General features: G+C 40.7%; 2 protein-coding genes across 4 annotated transcripts; one reads left to right on the top strand and one right to left on the bottom strand.

Moving 5' to 3' along the window:
- Positions 1 to 286: 286 nt before the first annotated feature.
- LOC146565511 (uncharacterized) lies at positions 287 to 2,793 on the top strand. Of its 2 annotated transcripts, XM_085288656.1 has the most exons (5): positions 287 to 305; positions 1,263 to 1,421; positions 1,522 to 1,623; positions 1,914 to 2,105; positions 2,219 to 2,793. In XM_085288656.1, the coding sequence occupies exons 2-5, from the start codon at positions 1,263 to 1,265 to the stop codon at positions 2,408 to 2,410; spliced, it is 645 nt and encodes a 214-aa protein (XP_085144782.1). In that variant the 5' UTR covers positions 287 to 305; the 3' UTR covers positions 2,411 to 2,793. The 2 variants fall into 2 exon arrangements, with proteins under 2 accessions (XP_085144782.1, XP_085144781.1); XM_085288655.1 differs by lacking the exon at positions 287 to 305 and having other exon boundaries at positions 1,158 to 1,421.
- Positions 2,787 to 21,732, bottom strand: myo1ca (myosin Ic, paralog a). 2 transcript variants are annotated; one of them, XM_085288653.1, is made up of 34 exons: positions 21,610 to 21,732; positions 17,978 to 18,166; positions 14,021 to 14,429; positions 11,400 to 11,558; positions 11,191 to 11,306; positions 10,319 to 10,517; positions 10,059 to 10,139; positions 9,753 to 9,932; positions 9,573 to 9,671; positions 9,268 to 9,375; positions 9,100 to 9,171; positions 8,896 to 9,015; positions 8,700 to 8,782; positions 8,450 to 8,555; positions 8,277 to 8,357; positions 8,098 to 8,189; positions 7,921 to 8,015; positions 7,750 to 7,796; positions 7,528 to 7,608; positions 7,309 to 7,414; positions 6,630 to 6,747; positions 6,441 to 6,554; positions 6,244 to 6,320; positions 5,939 to 6,007; positions 5,556 to 5,640; positions 5,299 to 5,458; positions 5,102 to 5,185; positions 4,862 to 4,955; positions 4,711 to 4,766; positions 4,491 to 4,626; positions 3,585 to 3,655; positions 3,406 to 3,503; positions 3,233 to 3,332; positions 2,787 to 3,120 (listed from the first exon to the last, which is right to left on the bottom strand). In XM_085288653.1, the coding sequence occupies exons 3-34, from the start codon at positions 14,036 to 14,038 to the stop codon at positions 3,094 to 3,096; spliced, it is 3,132 nt and encodes a 1,043-aa protein (XP_085144779.1). In that variant the 5' UTR covers positions 14,039 to 14,429; positions 17,978 to 18,166; positions 21,610 to 21,732; the 3' UTR covers positions 2,787 to 3,093. The 2 variants fall into 2 exon arrangements, with proteins under 2 accessions (XP_085144779.1, XP_085144780.1); XM_085288654.1 differs by lacking the exons at positions 14,021 to 14,429; positions 17,978 to 18,166; positions 21,610 to 21,732 and adding an exon at positions 12,283 to 12,423.
- Positions 21,733 to 22,107: the final 375 nt, after the last annotated feature.

Raw genomic sequence — 22,107 nt, 5'->3', positions numbered from 1 at the left:
GCAGTTTACAAGCATGATGATTACAAGTGTGTGTGTGTGTGGGGGGGGGATAGCAAAAAATAAAGACGGCAGTCCTATTTTAGTTTCACAGTGAATGACTTTTTCTGAATCATACAGTCACCACAAGATGCTTAGTGAGAGAGAGAGCGAGACGGCAGAGAGAGGAAAAAAAAAACAAAAAAGTCCAGACACCGTGTGAAACCGAAAGCAAGAACATGAGAATATATAGTGTTTGTGAGTGCCAGTAAAGCATGAAATTATCTTGCTGCGAGTGGCACTACACCACTACTCACTACTCCTCCGAGGTAAGCCCATGTTACACTAGTTTACAAGAGTCTGAGGGTGTTTGTGTTTTTCTGATAGATATCAATATCAATATCTATATATGTATATATATAGATATTGATATGTGTGTGTGTGTCTGTGTATATATATATACATACATACACAGACACACACACACACACATACACATATATATATATGTGTGTGTGTGTGTGTGTGTGTGTGTGTGTGTGTGTGTATATGTGTGTATGTATGTATATATATATATACAGTGTGTTTATGTTTGCTTAATGACTGTGCTGTCTTAATGTACATTGAACTGGGAGATCAGGGAACTGTTATCCTTCCAGTTAATAAGTGATTGACTGACTCAGCATGAAGACTGTTTTGCATCGAGAGCATATGTAACAACAAAAAGAAGAAACTTTTTTTTAAAAAAGGAAGATTTTTGTTTCTTTTTTCTGCTGATTAATTACAACTGAGTCAGGAAACCTGAAAGGGACAAGACATACAATGCTTCTAATTACATGATTCCTGCAGTGGCAACCACCTGCTGAAGTCAGTTTTATCTGTACTCAAGAGATTTGACTTCAGGTCTTTGCACAGACACTTTTAGGTGCAAGGCTGAAAAAGAAGAGGACATAGAAAAAAAAGAGCTTCCTTTTCACAGTTTAACCATTTATTGGAATTTAAGAAAGAAAGCATATGGATGTCATGTGGCAGGGGATGACAGATGAGGCGTGGAATTTCTTAGAGAAATGTTGTTAAATTTCCCATCTGCCATATTCATTTTCTTCAGAAGTGTTACTTTCTATACATAGCAATTTTACAGGAAGTCCAAGTCAGCTTATTTTACTTAATCGTTGGGAGTTTAAGCAGCTGCACAAACTGTTCGTTCATTAGTTTATCCCATGAAGGCGCACGTGGTCGCAGATGATTTCTAACCTATAACTCTGGTCTTGTCTCCGATGTTTCAGATGGCTGTTTGGAAAGCCCTCTTCCTCCTCTTTTGTATACTGGACTGCATGGAGCAATCCGCCTCATTACCAGTTGCTCAGACTAATTCCCTGTATCTTAATTGCTTCAAGCACACAAGGTCCACTCGAACTCGTGTGCAACAGCTGCTAGGGAAATATGTAAGTACTAAATTTAGTTCTACTCCATGGTCTGACACTAGTTGTTTTTTTTTTTTCTCAGCTTAAACTTATAAGTTATTGTTTTGTGTAATATTTATAGAAGGAGCAGCAGCTGGGAAACGGGCAGTTTGAGGACAGAAGCCGACACTTGAAGGATCTGCCCTCACTTTCCACAGAATTCTATCGGTGGATTAATCTGACGGTTAGTAAGTCCCTCTGTGTTTCAAAACACTTTCATAGAAAATCATTCTCTGATTAACTTTTGGTGTTATTCTGAGAATTTCTTGTTTTGACCTTTTCCATTATGAGGAGAACAAAAAAACAAACAAAAAAAAAGAAAGAAACCTGATGACTCTGTCAGAAGGTTTGCTTTTACAGAATAAAAATGCTTGTAAAAATTTGCATGGAATTCCCCTTTTTGAAACTTCAAGCACAGATGGGGTTGTGCAACGCTTCATTATGTAATCATGTGCTTGTCACTTGTGCGTTCAGGAGTGGGAACGACTGCATGCCGCTTTCTGGGACATGAAAACCTACTGGAATATGCTGGAGTGGAAGAGAATACAGCTGGAGAACGAGGAGAAAGATCAGAAGATGGTGCAGGATGCTCGGACAACTCTAACTCAGAACATCAGACACATTCAGCTGGACTTGCGGGACCTGATTAGCCAAGTTAGCACTCAGGTATCAACAGTCTTTTTACTGAAATCCACCCACATTTCATCATCCCCCTTCCCTGTGGAGGAAGTGACATCAAAAATGGTCTGATATAAGATTTGTTTTGCTTTCTCCCCTAGATGAGCTCTTTGAGAAGCTCTTGGAAAAGGCCAGCAGCTGCTTTGGCACAAACACGCCTGAACCCAGCAAGCAGGTCCAGGACAGTATGGGACAGCCGAGTGGAAGGTTACATCATCCTGAGGGATCTGGACCTTTACCTCACCAAGCTGGCAAGAGACTTTCTTTTACTGGCTACGAAAATACAGTCATGACTCAAAACTGAAAAAAAGACAACACACACACACACACATGCGCACAAAGTCAAAGAGAAAAAAGGAAGAAATAGTTGAACTGACTCTCAGCACTTTGATCAAACTGGAAAGATTGTGATAGTTTTCATTCAAGTGTTTTTATTAACATTTCGCGAGGGGCTCTGATTATTGCGAGTCTGCTTTTTATTCCTTCTCATTTTAAGGGCTTTCTTGGGTATTTCCCAGAGTTTCTGTCTCACCTCTGACTGTAAGTTAGACATGAGCTTTCAGAATGGCGAGAACGCTTCCCAACATCCTGTTTTTCCACCCACGCCCTCGATCTAGTGGACTTTCCAAAGATATTTTGCTATTTATTGAAATATTTATTACAATGCTATTTATTTCAAAGTGGTTTATTTTAATTCTCTTGCAATATGTAATACAGTGTTTTACAGAAGACATTTTATATTTGATAAATATTTTGTATTTTTTTCAATAAAGAGTTACAGCATTTGAAATGGCGACTACTTCATGTCTTAATTTTCATCGTTGGTTATCAATAGTTAATGCAACACTGAAGATAATCTTGTTATAATGAAGATGTACAGAATATGAATCAATAAGCACTCTGTCGGGCATGTTTTGTATTCTGTGGTTTTCTCCTGTAAGCTGCAAACTGATCAGTTAGCTGGTTTTCTGTGTCTTCATGTGGCGTTGATCTGAGGGGCAGTCTGAAGAGTGAAATCAGATCGAACACAGTCAGCTATCAAATGTTTTTGGTATCAAAACACCCCTCCCTGTCTGCAGGCTCCCCACATGATATCAGAGCAGCCGCTGACTCACCACTAGCAAATGTCCTCGTCTGCCTTTGGTCACTTTCAGCTCTGCGCCCCTCACAAAATCAATTATTCCTTCCTTGCCTCGGGCCACAGTAAACTGGATGCTGCGTGCCAAGAACAGATGATAAGATGGACTGATGGTGACCACCACACAGAAGCAGTCAGTCTGAATCTTACCTGCCCGGGTTGATGTTGACGTTGCTGGTCTTGTTGGCCATCATGGCTAATTTTGTTACCAGCTCGATCGAGTGGCTGCAGTGCAGCAGCAGATCCCCCTGTGGGAGAGACAGCGGGCTTTAGAGTGGCTGCATGGTTGCTTTATTCCACACAGGCATGACTGTTGTGTCCTACTGTACCTTCTGTTTATTGTCCTCCCTTGTGATGTGAAGAACACACATCCCATCACTGAGAGAGCTCAAAGCGATATCTGTTTCAAGAAAAAACACAAAACAAATCACTAAACGCACACTGAACAGTCACAATGTGCATAATGGAATACCTAGCAGTGTTGTGGTGACCTCCTGAACTGTAACACGAAGCCATTGCAAAAGTGCCAGAAACCTTTAATAGCAACTTGAGGCTAACTCCAAAAGCAAGTTATTCCCCGTAGACTCCGATCTTAAAAGTCCCCAACTTTACAACATCTTTTACAGTCTGGTGCAAAACAGTTTTGATCTCTGTGGATAGTTTTCCCCTATGATAACAACTGTATGGGGCAAATCATTCTTAGCTGATTCATATGCACAGCGGAGTTAAGTCTGTGACCGTTATGAGTAACGAGTGTTCCTGCAGAGGCAGCTGCTGTAGTCAACAGCTGCCTGCTAGACATCCCCTCTGTTGATTCAAGTCTGCAGAGAATTATCTGACTCATAACGACTTCCCATGTAAAGCCCATCCACGAATTTGTGATGGTTTTTATTACATTGTTTTACAGCACTAATTAGAATACGTGCGTGAACTTGAACCTGTATAGTTTGCTAGCAGTAGCTGATAAGTTCACAGTCCACTTTATCATCCAGATATGGAAACTTCTGCTTGAGAGTCTCTAGAGACTGAGCTGAAGTTTCCAGAAAAAGCCGTTTAGATTTTGTGACCGCAGATGGACGTTTAAAAAAACAGAAGAAGCAGGATTTAAAACTGTAAAGATTCCTCCCTTACAAAAAATATGCATTTACAAGTGATGAATTCAAGAACATTATCTCAATAACTATCTCAATATACCACATTTGTAAAACTGTCCCCTTCTCAGGGCTGGTTTTCACCTCTCAGAGCTGTGTAGTCGATCCTCTGCTTGATTTTGGTCTTGTCCACCAACACAGCAAAGGTGTTAGTGAGGAGCAGCTGGCGAGGGCGCGGCTTGAAACCCCTTTTGTCATACTTTATGACTGAAACACCGTACTGAAAAGGACAAGGAGACGCATTACTCCATAGCAGCATTTATTATCGGCATCAGGCTTTAAACAAAAAAAAAACAAACCCTACCTGCACTTTGTCATTGCCCAGAGTCTGGACGACTTTGAGACTGATTTGCTCACGTTCTGTATAAAGCAGTAGAAATGCTCTGTGAATTTTTTATGCTTGCCAGTGGGTGGTGGATAACAAGTGCAAAGACAATGAATACATAAACGTGTACCAAGCCTGGAGTCCAAAAACAGCTTTCCAACACTCTGAGGGTAGCTGTCTTTCTGATCCTTGAAGATCTCACTGGCTACAACCTTCTGCATCATCTAGAGGACAAACAAAAATCAAGTGAGATTTAAATAAAGATTAAAACAAAACAACTAAATGAAAGCCAGTCAGCTGCAATCTGACCATCTTGCAGGAAAATACAACAACAAGATAACAGGTAGACCATCTTCTGTTATCAGTGTACCTGCTTCTTCCATTCGGGCTGGACTCTCCAGCAATACTTTGTGACCATGTTCCGCATGTGCAGCCTCTGCAGGTGCTCCGATGCCTGTAGGAGACCAAAGAATTAACAATGCAGACTATCTATTCAAATATCATATTATCTGTGTGCAATGATCTTAGACAGCGGGGGGACTCAATTTGAATGTGGGGTTTTTGCACCTCATCGAGAGACGGAGGAGGTGTCGGCCAGGATTTGTCCAAAACACTCTTGGGCAGGTTTTTGCGTAGATTTTTCAAGAAAGAGTAACGAACGTGATCCAGGAAATAGTCATTCTCAGGACCGTATTCCCCATGACGGTAGATGAAGCCTTTAATGAACCTGGGAAAAAAAATGCAAAAATCATGATGGAAATTATTATATTTTGCAAAACACAGCACCAAAAACTAGACGCCAAAAAAAAGTTTCATTCAAGCACCTGCGAATTAAGTCAGCAGCCTGGCGACGCCTTTTAGCTCTCCTGCGTGCTTTCATCCCTCGCCACCCCGACTGGATCACTATCACTATATATATATACACACATGCACGTATAAACACCAAGACAGCTCTTATACTCAGCCAAAGAGAACACCCCAACGTTAGTGCAGCAGACATATAAAGTCAGTTTAGACCCACAAAGGAATGCTGGGGAAATGAAACAAAGCTGTATTGCAGATTTATGCATTTGTACCAAGCAGGTAGGGCCAATGTAACAATACTATACAAACACATTAAACACTTGTATATTCTCATTTTAGGGGCTATTCTTTAAGGAGAAAGGTGGCAAAGTATGAGAGCGCCAACAGCTGGAGGTGGTCTGACCTGCACGTCTGATGCGTTGGTACTTGGCCCTCTCTCTGTAGCCTCTCCATGATGTCTGCAGGGTCAGTGCTGAAACATGAGGAATATAGTTTTACTGCGTACCTTATGATTGTGTTTAAAATGTGTTCATTTTGATGATTAAAGTCAGGAGCTGTTTCACTAAAACCTCCCAAAAAGCTGAAGCTTCACATCTTTGACACTCTAAACTCATTAGAAGTGTGTTTCATGAATATTTGCATCACTACCTTATATTTTATTTCAGTTGTGACGCCCTCAGTTTGATAATCCTTGCTATTGCTGCTTACCTATCTCTGGCTTTTTCGCTTCTAGAGCATCTTCAGTATTGAAAAGAGTTTTTGGAAAACGGATGAAGATTTTTGATCTGCAGAAAGCAGCCAAAAAAAAAAAATTGTGATCAACACAAAATCAGTGTGCCTTTCAATGGACACTTATTGCAATGAAGTGTGATTAAATGCCTTGCATACAACATTAAACAAGTTACCTCCCCAGTTTGTACTCTTCATCTTTGTATCCCAGGTGCTTAACCAGTGTCAAAACTCCATCTGCGAGTCTGCCATGCCAGTTGGGCCACGTCTCAGGACACAGGGGCTTATACCTAAGAGCATTTATGAACGGTTACAATAAAAGAAGAATGAACATAAAGTAAACAGCCACTGCAACTGTGAACTACCGCTGCAGGAAGGCTTCAAAGCGCCGACGATATGCAAAGCCAGCTCTCCTGACCCTCAGGTTTTCCATCAGGCCCAGGTACTTCACCTGATGTCGAACCAGAACTTCATCAAACCTTCCTGCAGGGACAGAAACCGTATTTATTAGTAACAAAGAAATATTTCTGGCCAATGATATGAAACGCAATCCACACAGCAGGATAAGCTTCATTACATACATTAAGAAGCTGGGGGTTTTATTTATTTGAAATAAAAAGGACATTTTTATTAAAAAAGTTGCGACTAAATCAAAATTCCTTTTGTTAGATTAACTTATAACCTTCTGTAATCACATGCTAGTTTGTTGTTGAATCAAACAAAACACATCTTCCACCTTTACTATTAGAGTGTTTAAGAAGGTATTTCCTTTTCTGAGAGGTTTTGATTGAGAACGGGAAACGTAAGAAAATAATTAGGTCAAACATAATTAGTTTATGAATCACCAACTAAACATCATTTCTAGTTCACTGCCGTGTGACAAAACTGAGAACACAGCAGCCAGTATTAGACGAGTAACCTTTACATTGTTTTTCTTGATCTGTATTTAGGATCTTCTAATAAAGCCTTTATTTGAGACCCGGACCCTCCCAAATAAAAACGCTTATATATCCCAATTAATATGACAGGATGTGAAACATGTACCTGGCTGCTTGGCGTCATTTGGTTTGATACAGCGCACGTAGGATGGCTCTTTAGACCTGAGGATTTCTGTAAGTTTCATCAGGCTGTTTTTGAACTGAGTGGCAGCCTAAATGATCAACAAAAGAAAATTAAATGATGTGAAATTCTCAGAGTGTATTTTCTGTTTTTTTAAATCATGCCTACAAATGATCAACATAGAGAGTGTGACTGATTTGTTACCATCTCTGGGCGTTTCTGGTCTATGACTTCCTCTCTGCGGAAGCAGTGACTTAGGATCTGGTTGTCTGACTGGCACATGACCTGAACAGAGACCAAACCACAAAACCACAAGTCAACATTAGATGTCCCCCCTCTTCCTCTTCACTCAAGCAATGGCAGGAGACAGAGTGGTTTTCAAAGGTTGCGGTGAGGCTCTACCTTGTCCCTTTTCACTATCCTCACCTCTTTCAGGTTCCTGTTCAGCAAGTCATTGTTCTTGTCGAGGAAACCTGAATGGAAGCAAAAACACGGTGATTGAGGAATAAGCTGCTTGTGAATCATCCTCTCTATGTGTTGTCTCATAACAGGAAATGTAAGTATGAATACGCTATTGATCCAGCCTTAACAGTTTACCATTGACATTGTAGTTGACCTCTCCGGCATAATGCAGCAGTCTGAACTCCTCCCTGCTCATCACCCTGCGAGTCTTTCCATTTGCCAACTTGTGCCTGAAATAAACACACACATATAGATTTACTCACATATATTGTACAGTACAAGTACAAGTCTTTGATATAAGATGATGCTTACGTGACAAAATGGGGATGGCCGCCCACTGTGTCCTCCAATTTCTCTAAAAAGGAGACATCACAAGTTTCTCCGGGCCTTAGGCACTCCTCGTCCTGTAAGTTATTCACGCTATTTAATTTCTCAAAAAGGGAAAGAGAAATAAATAATCAAAGATACAAACTCAACGCTGTTTTACGCACCAGAATGGAGATGATGCCTTTGTGCTTCTCTTCTATCAGGTCACAAATGATCTTGTTGTCAAAGTATTGCACAGTTTCCCACTGCATGTGAAAGGAAAGAATGTAGTTTTAGCATCGAAATTCGATATCAATAGTTGTTTCACACTGACTACGCAATTAGCAGCTGTACTCACTGCAATTCCTTCCGTCTCATATTCTTCCTGCTCAGATCTGAGGGTCAGCTCTATAAACAGCTGCTGGAGCTTCTCATTGCAGTAGTTGATGCAGAACTGCTCAAAACTGCAGGCGGGAAACTTCTTTTAAAACAGAACAAAACTACCACACATTGCAGGGACACTGAAGGCTACTTTTGACAGCGAAACCGGTTGACGAACTGCGCTAAGAAGCAGATGACGGTGAAGAGGAAAAGAATATAATCCATACCTGTTGTGCTGCAAGACCTCAAAGCCATAGATGTCTAGAAGCCCTATAACTGAGGAACCTTTGCTGCTGTGGTAGATTTCATCCTGCACAGCATATACAGTGCACATCATTCAGACAGAGATAGAAGACAACAACGGCCTCACAATAAGATGGAGGAATTTCTCTTGTTATCTTTAAGTTGTTATGAGTGCTGCACCTTAAGAGCCAGCGACTGGTTGATCTTCTCCACCAGCCACGTGAAGGTCCGGCCATACACAGCCTTGGCTAAGGCGTCACGGGCAGCCTCCGCTTGCTCAAAATTTAGCGGGGTGATCATCTGCATAAACATAAAAACAGCCCAGTAAAAACATGTGCATCGAACAACTGAAAACCTGAGGAGTGATGATGAAAAGATGATGACCTCCTCTCCCTTGGCTGTGAGCTTCTTGTGAGTGAGTGCCTCCCTAAGGGCTGAGCCATCGACACCCAGCAGCTGGAGAACAACAACACATCTGCTCTCAGTCAGGCTGTTTTGTAAGATTTCTAAGCATATTTAAACATCTGTCAATACTAGCGGGATTGTACTGACCCTTGCAAGATTAGAAATCTCAGTGGTGATATAGGTTTCACCTTCCTCCCCTTCCCCAAACTGCGTGTTTCCCAGATGGAGAACACTGGCGATGATATTCAGCAATTTCTGACGCGGGAGACAGAAAGAACAGCTGGCAACAACCTCACAGATGAACAATTTGCTTTTCAAATGCGTCGATGATGATGTAGTGTTCAGAATAGCATTATTTATACCAAAACTGTCAGAAAAGAGCTCATTAAGGATTCCAGTGTTGCAATGATATAAAATGATTTTAACATGGTAAAACTCTGACTGTTACTGACCTGCACTTCTTCTTCTGTGAAGCCAATGACAGGAAGGGCCTTCATCACAACCTTCCAATTATTCTTGTCACTTATGGAGCTGACTCTGGGACAGTTGCCCTGAAAAAAGAAACAATTTAAAACGATGCTAAAACTAATGGTGCAGACAATTTGTAATTCTTGAAACTGCGCGACACACACCTTAACCAGATAGCGGTAGTTCTGGGGGTTTCTTTCCAGGTTCAGTGTGTTGAGTTGGTCATCTTCTCCTCCATCCAGAAGCTGATAGAAGATGTGGAAGTTTCTCTCGCCGTGGTTCTGATGTACTACACGAGATTTCTCCAGCAGGTAGTTTAAGATGTGACCACCCACCGGTGCCCCCTTGAAGAGGTTACACAAAAAGATGAGAGCTGAGAGCAACTATTAAAGTTTTCTTCTAGAGTTGTTGCTTTTCGATGCTATGATGACTGATATGATGTTATCCAATATATCAGTTTTAGCGTTTACCCTAAAGTCAAACTGAACATCCATGTATTTCCCAAAGCGGCTGGAGTTGTCATTCCTTAGTGTTTTTGCATTGCCAAATGCCTTTGTAAAAAAACAAAAACAAAAAAAACACAGGAAATTAGAGAGAGGAAGTGAAATTAAAAGAAAGAATGCAACATAAAATCCCACAAAAATCCCATATAAAAATAACAGATAAGTCAGATAATATCATGCACTGCAAATACAGGCTAATCAGCTTGAAAAGCCTAATTTTTAAATACCTCCAGGACAGGGTTTGACTGTAGCAGGCGGTCACCAAGTGCTGCCATGTGATCATTAGTGGGGCAGGTGACAGCGTAGTAGAGGAGGATCTTCTTGGAGGCCTCTGTTTTACCTGCTCCACTTTCGCCTGATATGAGTATACACTGGTCTTTTCTCTCGGTCCGCATGGCCCGGTAAGTGTTGTCTGACAAGGCATAGCTGAGGAAAAAACAAAAATGCAGGTTCAGCTACAGATCAACATGCAGGTAAAACACAGCAGTGGAATAAAGTCACACAAAAATCAGTGTAGATCCAGAAAACCCAAAGCAAATACAGAGAGGTTGTTGTTCCATCTGCAGTAATTTGTATTTGGTAGTAGGGATCTGTTATGGGACCTCCCTGACCATATGTGTGCATATGTGGAAAGCTTAAGGTAGGGAGAGCAGTAAGATTACTACTATGATTATAAGTAGCTAGGGTGGGTTTCCAAGCAGCTTGTAAGGGTTGCTGCAGCTGTAGGGAGCTAAAATAATTTAAATAGCAAGATGAGATTTACGGATATGTGCAAAAAGCAAGCTCAGATCAGCCAACTTTACATAAAGCCACTTTCAGCTACTCTGTTATTCACAAATGGTTGGCACAGCGAGTAGCTCCACATGATTAATTTTATAATCACTTTATAAATAATATATAATATTTCAAAAATATCAGATTTAGTTCATAATTATCTGCTCATGTGATTTTCTTTCTTCTCATCCTGACTGAATATTTAGGGTTTTTTGAGCTGTAGTCAGACAAAAGGCAAAAACTGAAGCAACATTTAGTTTTTGTTTGGTGTTTATCAAACTGAACCATTAATAAAAAAACGCCTGAGGAGCCTGAAGTGACTCACATGTGAGGCGATATTTCGTAGAAGCTGACCCCTCTGTAACGATCCATCTGCTGCTTGGAGTAAATCTCTAGCTCTTTGTACGGGTTCATCGACACCAACACTGAGCCGATATACGTCTGACATCAAACACAGGGAGTAGACACCACGTTCAAGTTATGGCTTATCACATCACGGGAAATGTTTTAGAAAATAGGAAGAAAAATGATTACATAAATGAGGTTTTCTCTGAAGCGCCGCCGCAGATTTTCTATGAAGGCTGCCTCGCTGTTGTAGTTTTCCAGCAAGACAAAGTCCTGCACCCCAACCCTGTCCCGGGCAGTCAGCGCACCCTCCATGACCAGACGCACTCTTCCCTCAATGTCCACCTCCTACACAGAAAAGGAGAAAAAGAATCGTTACAAACGTACATGGAATGTGAATTTCTCTTCATTCTTGAGTCACTTCCTGCCTTAAATGGCAATCGAAGACAGGTTTTTAATCTTTCTTATAAATATCTAACATAAGCAATTACATGCTGCTGACAAGCAGGGGGCACAAAAGGACAATTCATATTTCCAGCTTCACCCAGCAGTAAACAGGTTAATACGCAGCGCACAAGAAAACAATAATTACCACATGATTTTGATGGCACGATATTTATTTCAAAACACTTTCAAAATGCCAGGGCAAATGAATCAGGCCTAAATCCCCCAAGCGGCGCTCTCTAAAGTTTACAGAGTGCTTCTTGGCTGTGGAAACAAGTCCTGCAAGTGCACAAAGAAGAACAGTTCCACCAAGCATGCCAAGATTAAACAAAGAAGTAATTTAAGGAATCCTAATGATAAACAGACAGGATAGACTCCTCTATTTTTCGACAGAGACAGTGTATTATCATGTGTACACAGTACACAAAGTTTTATATCACCAGATGGGGTTTAACTAGAAAAATGTGTGTACATGTCAACCCCACTGTGAAGATAAACATCATAGTGGAGACAGAAACGAATTACTAGAGAAATTCTTAGATATGCCCTGAAGTCAGATATAACATACACACAACAACATGCAGCATCATGCAAAGAGATAAAAGAAATGTCAGCAGTCATTACTTACTGATGAGAAATATCCAGAAAAACACTTGAGCGTATATTAAATGCACAATATACCACAGCCAGACAAAAGGTGCTCTATGTTCGGTATCAAAGGCTCATTTAAGAAACAAGCCCTACTCTTTCACATTCATAAAATACAAGCAGTAAGTGGAACAAAGGGGTTAGACTTCCACAGGACGTTTGTTTTTCTTGAACGCAACAGCCTCTCGAGGGTCTCATTTGGCCGGCCAACGCTGCTAAAAGGTCATTATCTCTGACCACTTCATGCAGGAATATCCTTAAAAAAACACAAGAGGACAACAGTGGACGACAGCCAAGAAGTGAACGCAAAGAAGTCACCGCACACTTCCACTGCAGCCCCTCCTCTCTGCTTCACCTCGTATTATTGTTTTCCCACTTGCAGGTGGGCTTCCTACAAAAAGCAATTACTGTTCAAAGTCAGATTTTCCAAAAGGATATGTCTCAAGAATTTCAGGGTCAGATTTAGGGCATGCTTTCAGTGATTTTGATGCAATTTGACATTCTACTCATTCTACTCATATAGCAATGAGCAGTGCAGACAAAAACTTATCCTTGCAGTACTTTTAACAAAGGGGGTGCAATGATGTAGCAGGTTTTCAGTTTTCAAATGTTCTGCAACAGCTGTAATGAAAAGTGCCTGGATAACAGTCAGTGTATGAGGTTGCAACTCATCACATTCTGTACAGTGTCACGGGGTCTGCCACATTATTGTGAAACTCAAGAGTTCATCTCAGTGTGTTCTCTCGCTGTAGATGACTGGGCCACAGTTGAAGCTCTGGGCTTTAAAGGACTTGCTTTGCCCTCATACCTTAAGAGTTTCTGTGCTGTGGAGTAGCTGCTGTGCTCAGAGTACCTGCACAGTGTCCAGCTTGAATTTGTAAGGATCTTTTTCAAGTTATGTGTTTTTGCTTTCTTTCATTACAAGATTTTTGTCAACTTTATTGATCAGAGGCCTCATTCAGTACTCTTCTTTGATACCAAAATCAGAAAGATTGCTACCACTCGTGTTGGAGGTAATATGTGGTTCAGTTACGTTAAGGGCTATAGCTCTGGGATGGAGATTTAACCAGAATCAAGTGTAATCCCTGTAGCTTTGTTTTCTGTGAACTGACCTGAGGCCTCCTTTTTACAGCACCTTGAGTGTGATCTAGCTGATGGTGCATGAGAGCTTAATGTAGGATTTGACTCTGAGTATCAGGGAACTTCTGTGAAATCTGCAGGTTTGTGGGTGCAGCTGCAGCTGCAAGAAAGTTAACAGCAGGACTTGGCCCTAGGCCTCATGACTAAGCTCTGCAGGGCCAACTTCATTTCGGATTGTCTTCCTTATAAGGCATGCCCCACCACTCTGTCCCAGGGATAAGCAGCAGTGGTACCATGGTGGGCTCCTGACCAAAGTTGTGCCAGCAGGGATATAATGGAAAAATAGTGTTTATGTTTTTTTTTTTTCTTTTATCCGGACTGCTTGAGTTAAGGCTTACACAAAACCCCAAATATACACTGACTCATACACAGGAAAAAAATTCCAAGTGACTCATTGTTCTGTTTTGCTTTTCCCCCTCTGGTGTCTCCATGGCAGAAAGAGGGAATAGGTTGATCGGATATCGACTTTATTGTATCAGTACAGAAAATGCTTAAACATAGCCACAAGTAACCACAAATCGCGAGTAGGTGGGCCGCAATAAAAAGGAAAATAAAACAACGAGCATCATGGACCTTACCCTGGCTTGGTACCTCATCCTGTCCTGTTGTTGCTGGAAGAAGGTTGAACTGGTGGTTCCCCCTCAGGCTGGTGCTCCTCCTCCTGTCTCACAGACTTCTTAAACGCAGCTTCTCATCCACCTCTGCCCATGGGCAACACAATTAGGCAACTTTACGTCTTACCCTTCGGTCACTTTCTCTGTTTCTCTCTGCCTTGGCGTCTCTTCCGTCACGTCTTTGCGCTTCCTTGCTTGACTCCCCGGTGCACACACACTTAGGCCAAAACACAAGCGGCTCCTCTTGTTTGCACCTTCAATTCATCTTGTCCATGACAGGTCAAAGTAAATCACCGCCTCTCCGTGATTCCCTGTCCTTCCTTCTGAACTATTCTGCATGAAACAAGGGCAGGAACTACACTCACACGTCACTCTGAAAGAAAAAAAAAAAGTCGAGGGAAAGTATGCTGTTGGATAATGAGACAAAAAAGAGGGCCAGAGAAAACAGAGAGTGGAGAGGGTTTGGAAAAACTTGCTAAGAGCCCCAGACTAAAAACATGTAATCACTGTGCAGCTATTAAAAAAAAAAAAAAAAAAACAGAAATCACATGATTGGCCCTTAGGACATTCTTTCCTTCCCTCCCTGTTAGTTTGCTCCCTCCCTTTTCTCCCACAAGCCGAGGCAGATTCACATGGGATGTGAATTATGGAAGTGTTTCACCAGCAAGACTGCCTGTCTCCTAGTGGCTGTCATCCACTGCTGACGAAATAACTTACACCATCATAGAAATATCACTCCGCAGATATATTAATATGAAGTGTTACATTCCCCATCTGTTTCCTTTTCCTGGCAACAACCACAACGCAACACATTTTTAACTTAACACTGACTTAACGTATGAGCCGTGCGCATGAATTATCAGATTCCTCTCTTATTATCCTCCCTCCTATTCAAGGCATTTTTTTTTATGTGTGTGTGCTTTCAAGGCCACATCACCTTTCTAACAGAACAGCACCCTCCTCTGGTTCCCCACTCCTCATCTTTCCTCTCACTTCACTGTAGCTCAGGCTGTTTCCATGCCACACCCACTTTCACATGCCAGCATCAAATATCCAACAGAGAGGAATCTGAATAATGCTGCCCAGATGGGAAAACCTTTTACATTTTTTTCCCTTCTTACTCTCAATAGTGCTTAAAAAGAGATAAACAGTTTTGTATAAGCAATAAACACAAATACACCAATTTTAAACCAGTCAGCCTCACTTCATAATGCAGAGGTCTCCCTTACGCTATCAGAACAGCTTTGACGCTTAAGGATGTTGATATCAAACCTCAGCCTAGCATGTGCTGTGGTTTTTGATTCTGGGAGTTGGTGGGATTCTTTGTGTCCTGTGTGTTGTGAGGTGCGGCCTCTGTGGTGTGGGCTTGTTCAGCTCATCCCACAGATGAGCTGGATTAGGATGTGGAGAGTCTGGAGGTTGGATGAATGCTGTGGAGTCTGTGATCTGTTCTTAAGGACTATTTGTGGTGTGATGCATTGTCCTGCTGGGGTAAGCTTCTACCACTGAGGAGTGCTATTGTCAATGGAGAGGTGTGCATGCTCTATTTAAATGGCTGGTTCATCTTAAAGCATCATCCACATGGATGCCAGGGCCACATGATTCCCAGCAGAACATTGAATTGTAACAAGAAGATACATTTATCCACTTCACTTATGAGTGGTTTTAACATTATGGCTGATCACTGTATGTCAGCTGGTGTGAGTATTTCTCGTGCTGCCTCCTAAAGTATACAGGAAATACTTCTTACATGAGTACACAGATTTATGCACAACATGTCCTTTGTTTACTCGGTTCTCTCACCGTACCCCCTCCAATTGTGTAGCTCTATTCACTGCAGGTCAGCTTTATATGAAGCACAAAAATAAAAGGAAGTGTGTACAATGAGCTGATAATTGATCATTAAGTTGGGTCATAAAAACCACAGCATATTCTCCTTTTGAAGTCAAACAATGTGGAAATATTCTTTATAGTTTGGTGGCTTGTAAATGATACTTCCTCTTATATGATCATTTTTTTTCTCCAAATACCTCTGTGGTAAAAACTTAATTCCATTTGCAGTATTTAAGCTTACAGAAAAGTCCATTTAAAGCGTTCTTACTATACAGGCATCTGAGACATAATATGCACCAGGCTGACTGCTGGCAGCAAATATCCAAGATACTGAATGTGCAATGACATGCATATGTAAAACATGAACGCACTTTCTCAACATCATCTGCATTTTTCTGCTCCACAGACAGTATACGTAACACTGTCAGGCTCACGCCCAGGAAACTCGCACATATACTAAAGTCAGTGATGAAGAAATTGCAGTTTCATGGCAGAGTCCATTCCCACCTCCTAAGATATGCTATTTTCCAGCTGAGTTGTTTTTCAATCATTGTTCCTATCTTTGTTTAGCAGTTCCCGTAAGAGAGATTTCCTTCCTGTTTCCTGATGTTCAGGATCTTCCTTTATTAGCGGGCTTTGTGTTTGACTGTAATGTGATAAATATTTTTCTAATTATTCATTACATCTTCTATAACTGTATATTAGCGCCTTAAAATAAAGGTTAAGTAATGTGTATTGATGACCTGGGCTCTAATCCTTACCTTAACTAAAATATGTTGACAAGACTGAGCTGATTGACTCAAACTAAGTTCCTCTTACAAACACACCCCTCAACGCTTCACCTCAGATGCCCCACTTCTGTCAAACTCGGTGCTAAAACGCTGTAAAAATATTCTTTTAGCGTCTCAAAAGCAAGTCAAGTGAAGCACATCTCTGCCATTTTTTTCCAGCTGTTTCCCTAACAACCCTCTGCCTGAGTTCAATTTCAGATAATCACATTATAAACTCAAAAAGTAATTCTGAACATCTGACACATTATGGAAGAAATCCAGAGATCCCAGCCTTCTTGTCACAAGCTGCCTGTCAGCTGTGGAGACGAAGATTTAATAATGTTTTTTTCTCATTTTGTATTTAAGTCGCTCGGGTTTTCTGATTCAGTAGAACAATAAATCATAGAGGAATGGTGTTTTATTTGCTATGGAGGGAAAAGCGGTGTTTCTCTCTTCCCCTCTGTTGCACACACACTATGCATGAATATTATAAATTTAACTAAAACCACGAAGGACATTCTAATATCGTTTGGGTTACCTCGCCTGGCTAACCCAGCTGTTTATTATTCCTCCGTGGGGAACCCTATTGTCCATCTGCACTGAGCTCCATCAGCACCCATCTGCTGTCCCTTTCACCTCACGCTCACCTCCGCTGCCTCTCATCCCCCAGATCTCTGTTACACGACAAAGACCGCTTTATAAATTGACCAAGGTGTAAAACTAAACCCAACAGAAGAAACAAGCTGTGGAATAACTTACAACAATCCAGAATGAACATGTAGTACTGGGTGTAGTAATCTATTTCCTTCAATCTTAGGTTTTTTCACTTTTAATAAGAAGAAAAGGCAACACGAGGATGAATTTCAGTATTTGTAGCTCGCCCTGCGTGATCATTTCACCATAACAAGCATGAGTGTCTTAATATGTTAAGCCTTATTTGATGCCCTAAATTAAAGGAAGGCTTAGGGCTCTGCCTAGTGGTTGTAATATCAATTACAGTGAACAGGCTCCTCTGCTATTATTTTAAAGGGATGGATTACCATTAAATTTGGTTCCCAGAAAGTGAAACCTAATGTTTCGTTTTCTGGGAACATAAAAATACGATTCCAGGACTTTCCCTGAAGTCTACTGGCATTTAAGATCTAGCTCCATGTTTCTTCCAGCTCTGTTGAGCACAAAAACATTCACAGAAGCGTACTAAAGTGCAGTACAAGCAAACATCTAATAGATCACAGAAACACACACAGAGACATATAAATATATTGCACATAAATGTCTGTAATGTAGCATAAACATAAATAAAGAACTATATGCTTACCTGGTCTAAGTTTTTAATCAAATAGAACATAAACATTTTCTATCAGGCTGAACTCCAGAAGAAGTCAGGTCATAGCCACAGCCTCGGTTACTTGTGCAGCTCCAGGCGATGCTTGCAGACTACATCAAGGCTGGCTTGATTTTCTACAGCAGCGGGGACTGAATGCACTCCAGTCCAGACCTGCACAGTCTAAACAGATAGAATTACAGAAAAGCACAGGCACTCTAGACTACAAGGCTGATTTTTTTTTAAAGGCTAAAATCTGTGACCAAAAGAAGACTTCTCTGCAAAGGAAATAGAAAATGTCAGGCCATTTACAGACTCTAAATCCACTAGGAGGCAGTAATGTTAAAGTTAATTGTCTGCTAAAAGTAATGAGATATGACGCAGATGACTGAAGTCAGCCTCTGTCAAAGGTGGAAGACTTGTATTGTACTTTTACTGTAGAAAACAGACCAGCTTATGGCTTCCTGTATGAGTTTCCTTTACTATGTCACAATTTAAATGAATTTTATGTGGTGCACTTTTGGGAAACTCAATGACTCAGTAATGCCAGATCGTACTTTGTCCCTGTTTACTTAGTAAGTTTTCTGGGGGTGTTTGCAATGAACAGTGTTCATTGCAAAAAATAAAAAATAAAAAATTAAGTATCGCATCTTATTTCAAACAATTAAAAAATTCCAGGAGCCTGGTAAAGAGCTAGGGCAGCCTGAGGGAGGAGGCTGCATTAAGCAGGCCTGTGAGTTGGAAGGGCAAAACAGCTCCACCACTGAAGAGACTTGATCTGGAAGGTCAAACGTTTGGAGACACCAATTTAATGGTTTTTCTTTAATTTTACTACTTTCTACTTTTTAGACACATACTGAAGACATCAAATATATGAAGCAAGATATATGGAATCATGTAGCAAAGACAAAATGATAAATAACTCTAAATGTGTCTTATATTTTAAATTCCTCAAAGTAGCCACTCTTTGCTTTGTCGACAGCACTGCAAACCCTCGGCCTTCTCTCAATAAGCTTCACGATGTAGTCACCTAAAACGGTTTTCACTTCACAGGTGCGCCTTGTCAGGGTTCATTTGTGGAATTTCTTGCCTTCTTAATGGAGTTGGGACCATCAGTTGTGTTGTGCAGACGTCAGGTTGGTACACAGCTGTCAGCCCTATTTGACAACTGTTAGAATTCATATTATGCCAAGAACCAACCAGCTAAGTAAAGAGAAGCGACAGTCCATCATTACTTCATCATTAAGAACTAAAGGTCAGTCAGTCTGAAAAACTTTGAATGTGTCCCTAAGTGCAGTCGCATAAACCATCAAGCGCTACGACGAAACTGGCTCAAATGAGGGCCGTCCCAGAAAAGGAAGATCAAGAGTCACCTCTGCTGTTGAGGATAAATTCATCCGAGTCACCAGCCTCACATATTGCAAGTCACCAGCACCTCAGTTTAGAGCCCACATAAATGCCACACAGAGTTCCAGTAGCCAACTCCTAGCTTCCACAGTCACCCGACCTAAACCCAATCGAGATGGTTTGGGATGAGATGGACCGCACAGTGACAGCAAAACGGCCAACAAGTGCTCAGCATCTCTGGGAACTCCTTCAAGACCGACTACCCGTCTACCTGAAGCTTATCGAGAGAATGCCAAGAGTGTGCAAAGCAGTAAAATCAAAGCAAAGGGTGGCTATTTTAAAGAATCTATAACATAAAACATGTTTTGAGTTATTTCACACTTTTTTGTTTACCACATATTTCCATAAGTGTTTTCATAGTTTTTATGCCTTGAGTGAGAATCTACAATGTAAACAGTCATAAAAAGAAAGAAAAACCATTAAATGAGATGGTGTGGCCAAAATTTGGACCTGTAGTGTGGGTTAACACACAGATTCTGACAGAAGTCTGACTGTCAGTGTCAGATATGGGCAAGCGGAGCAGGAAAGCGGTGTCCTGGATTGCTGGGATGGCATGGCGGTGGCAGTGGTGGGAGAAGAGCAAGGCTGGGGTGAGCCACTGGGAATCAGACAGTTAAATAAAATAATAAAAGTGTAGAAAATTATGTATAAAACACTGGACACAATTTTCAGGCTCGTGCCCTGCATCCTATTATAGATTTATTACATGTAAAGTACAACTGCACATGAATTAAACATAATCTTGTGCTGGGTAAATGCTCTGCAAAAAAGAAAAACTTTTATGAGCCTTTACTCAAGTTAAATTTACACCCCGTTTAAGCGACTTAAGAGTACACAAGTTGTACATTCAAAATAAGCTACCTAAATAAAATGTCCTTATTAAGTAGAGACTGGGACTTCTCAGAATTACAATTAGGCCATTATTTTATTGGATAATTGCAGCTGTGGAAGACTTTAATCACTCGTATACTGCTGTGTCATTAGATGTATACAATTCCATTTATTTTAAAGCTGACTTATTATGTTGCAGATAAATTGTATGGAATATAACAAACAAATGCATGCAAAAAAAGTAGAACTGGAAGAGAAAATACACAGTACATTAAACCTGCACTTTAATGAAGCACTTGAGTAAATGTACTAAGTTATGTTCCTTTCCACAGCTACTGTGACAGTCAGCGCACATTGGTTTTATTACTGTTTTATATTTTTTCACTGGTTTGATTGTGATTTTATTTAGAATTTTTACTTTCAGTTCTGCTTACTTTTGGTTAGTTTCCAGTGTGTTTGCTAGTTTCAGTTCAGCTTTTATTTTTCAATAATATTCATTTTTGTTCTGAGTATAATTCATTTCACTGACAGCTTAAGTTGCAATATTATTATAATGTGGGTATTAATTTTTCAGGGGAAAGTTTTAAGGTCAGAATAGATATTGCAATATAAACACAATGCCACATTATAAAGATTAAGGGGAAAGTAAAAAACAAACAAGCATAAACACACTGAAAGAAACTCAAACTAAAGGCATTTCCTCTATATTTTATTTCAATTAGTTTTGTGAGTATAGACAATCAACTCAGTTGGTTCTGTAGCTTTTAGTTTTACTTTTTTGCCACCATATGCAATGTTTGTTTAATGCCTAGCCTAACTTCTTAAAGCTTGTCCATAACACCAACAACAGCAAAACACCAACAAAAACACAAGATATAAAAGTTAAGCTAAAAGTAAAACATTTAAAGTTAAAACGGGTGCATTTTGAAATGGGTATAAAGATAAACAACTGTAAATGTTAGTTTTTCCAGCAACTTTGCTTTACTTTGACATCTAAACTCATACAAAATATATATGTTTTGAAAACTAACCATAAGTAATTTACTTTTTGGTCTATATAGTTCAAACTTTTCACTTAAGAGTGGTTTATCCTTACTAAAAAAGCAGACTGTCAATCTGCATGCTAGCCAACAACAACTTTATGTAGCATTGCTGTATGCTAATTACAAACCTTTATCCTGATATTAAATCACTTTTACACACATAAAGTTCACAGAGAGGATGCAGACGCCCTCTTTATGCAGTGTACTAGTTAACAGTTTACTTTAAAGAGCTGCTGTAAGGCGGGTGTTGTCGAAATACTCGGACTGAACGTGGAGAAATCGATTACTTCTCAGTAACGACCTCTCCGCATAGTGTGGCGAGCTAGCAACAGTGAGAGCGCTGACCTGCTGCAGTTGTGTGAGGGCGCCACTGGGAGAATCCCTCTCTCCGCTCCCTCTGTCTCCACAGCTCCGTTTTCCCAAAGAAAAGAAGAGGAGAACTAGGTCCGGGGAGGAGGAGGGCCGCCATTACGGAAAGCTGACAGAAATACCACTTTCACACGCGCAATCTGCTCCTAAATTGATCGGGACATGAGCAGTTTGTGTTGCAGCAGAAGGCATTTCTTAAGCGAAACAGCACCGGCGATTGCATCAAACTCACCGTTGTCTCGTGTGCGCGACCGGCCCAGCGTTATGTGGGCACAACAATGGACAGAATAATTATTGAAAAAGCAACGTGGTGAACCGGGAGGAGAAGACGACTGAGTAGATTTTTTTTTCCTTTTTTTAAACACGCGTCTCAATCTCGCACTGGTGAAGAAAGCGTTGCGGGAACAGAAATCGGATTGTTCTATTGTTCGGGATATTTATTTCTTGCCTTTCCCGTGTTTGATTTCAGTTAAA

The sequence above is a fragment of the Mchenga conophoros genome, linkage group LG10 (assembly GCF_057382185.1).
Source record: "Mchenga conophoros isolate Kocher_MC1m ecotype Shallow Benthic linkage group LG10, M_conophoros_male_GT1.1, whole genome shotgun sequence".
NCBI lineage: Eukaryota > Metazoa > Chordata > Actinopteri > Cichliformes > Cichlidae > Mchenga > Mchenga conophoros.
This window is presented reverse-complemented; position numbering and strand designations above follow the sequence as displayed.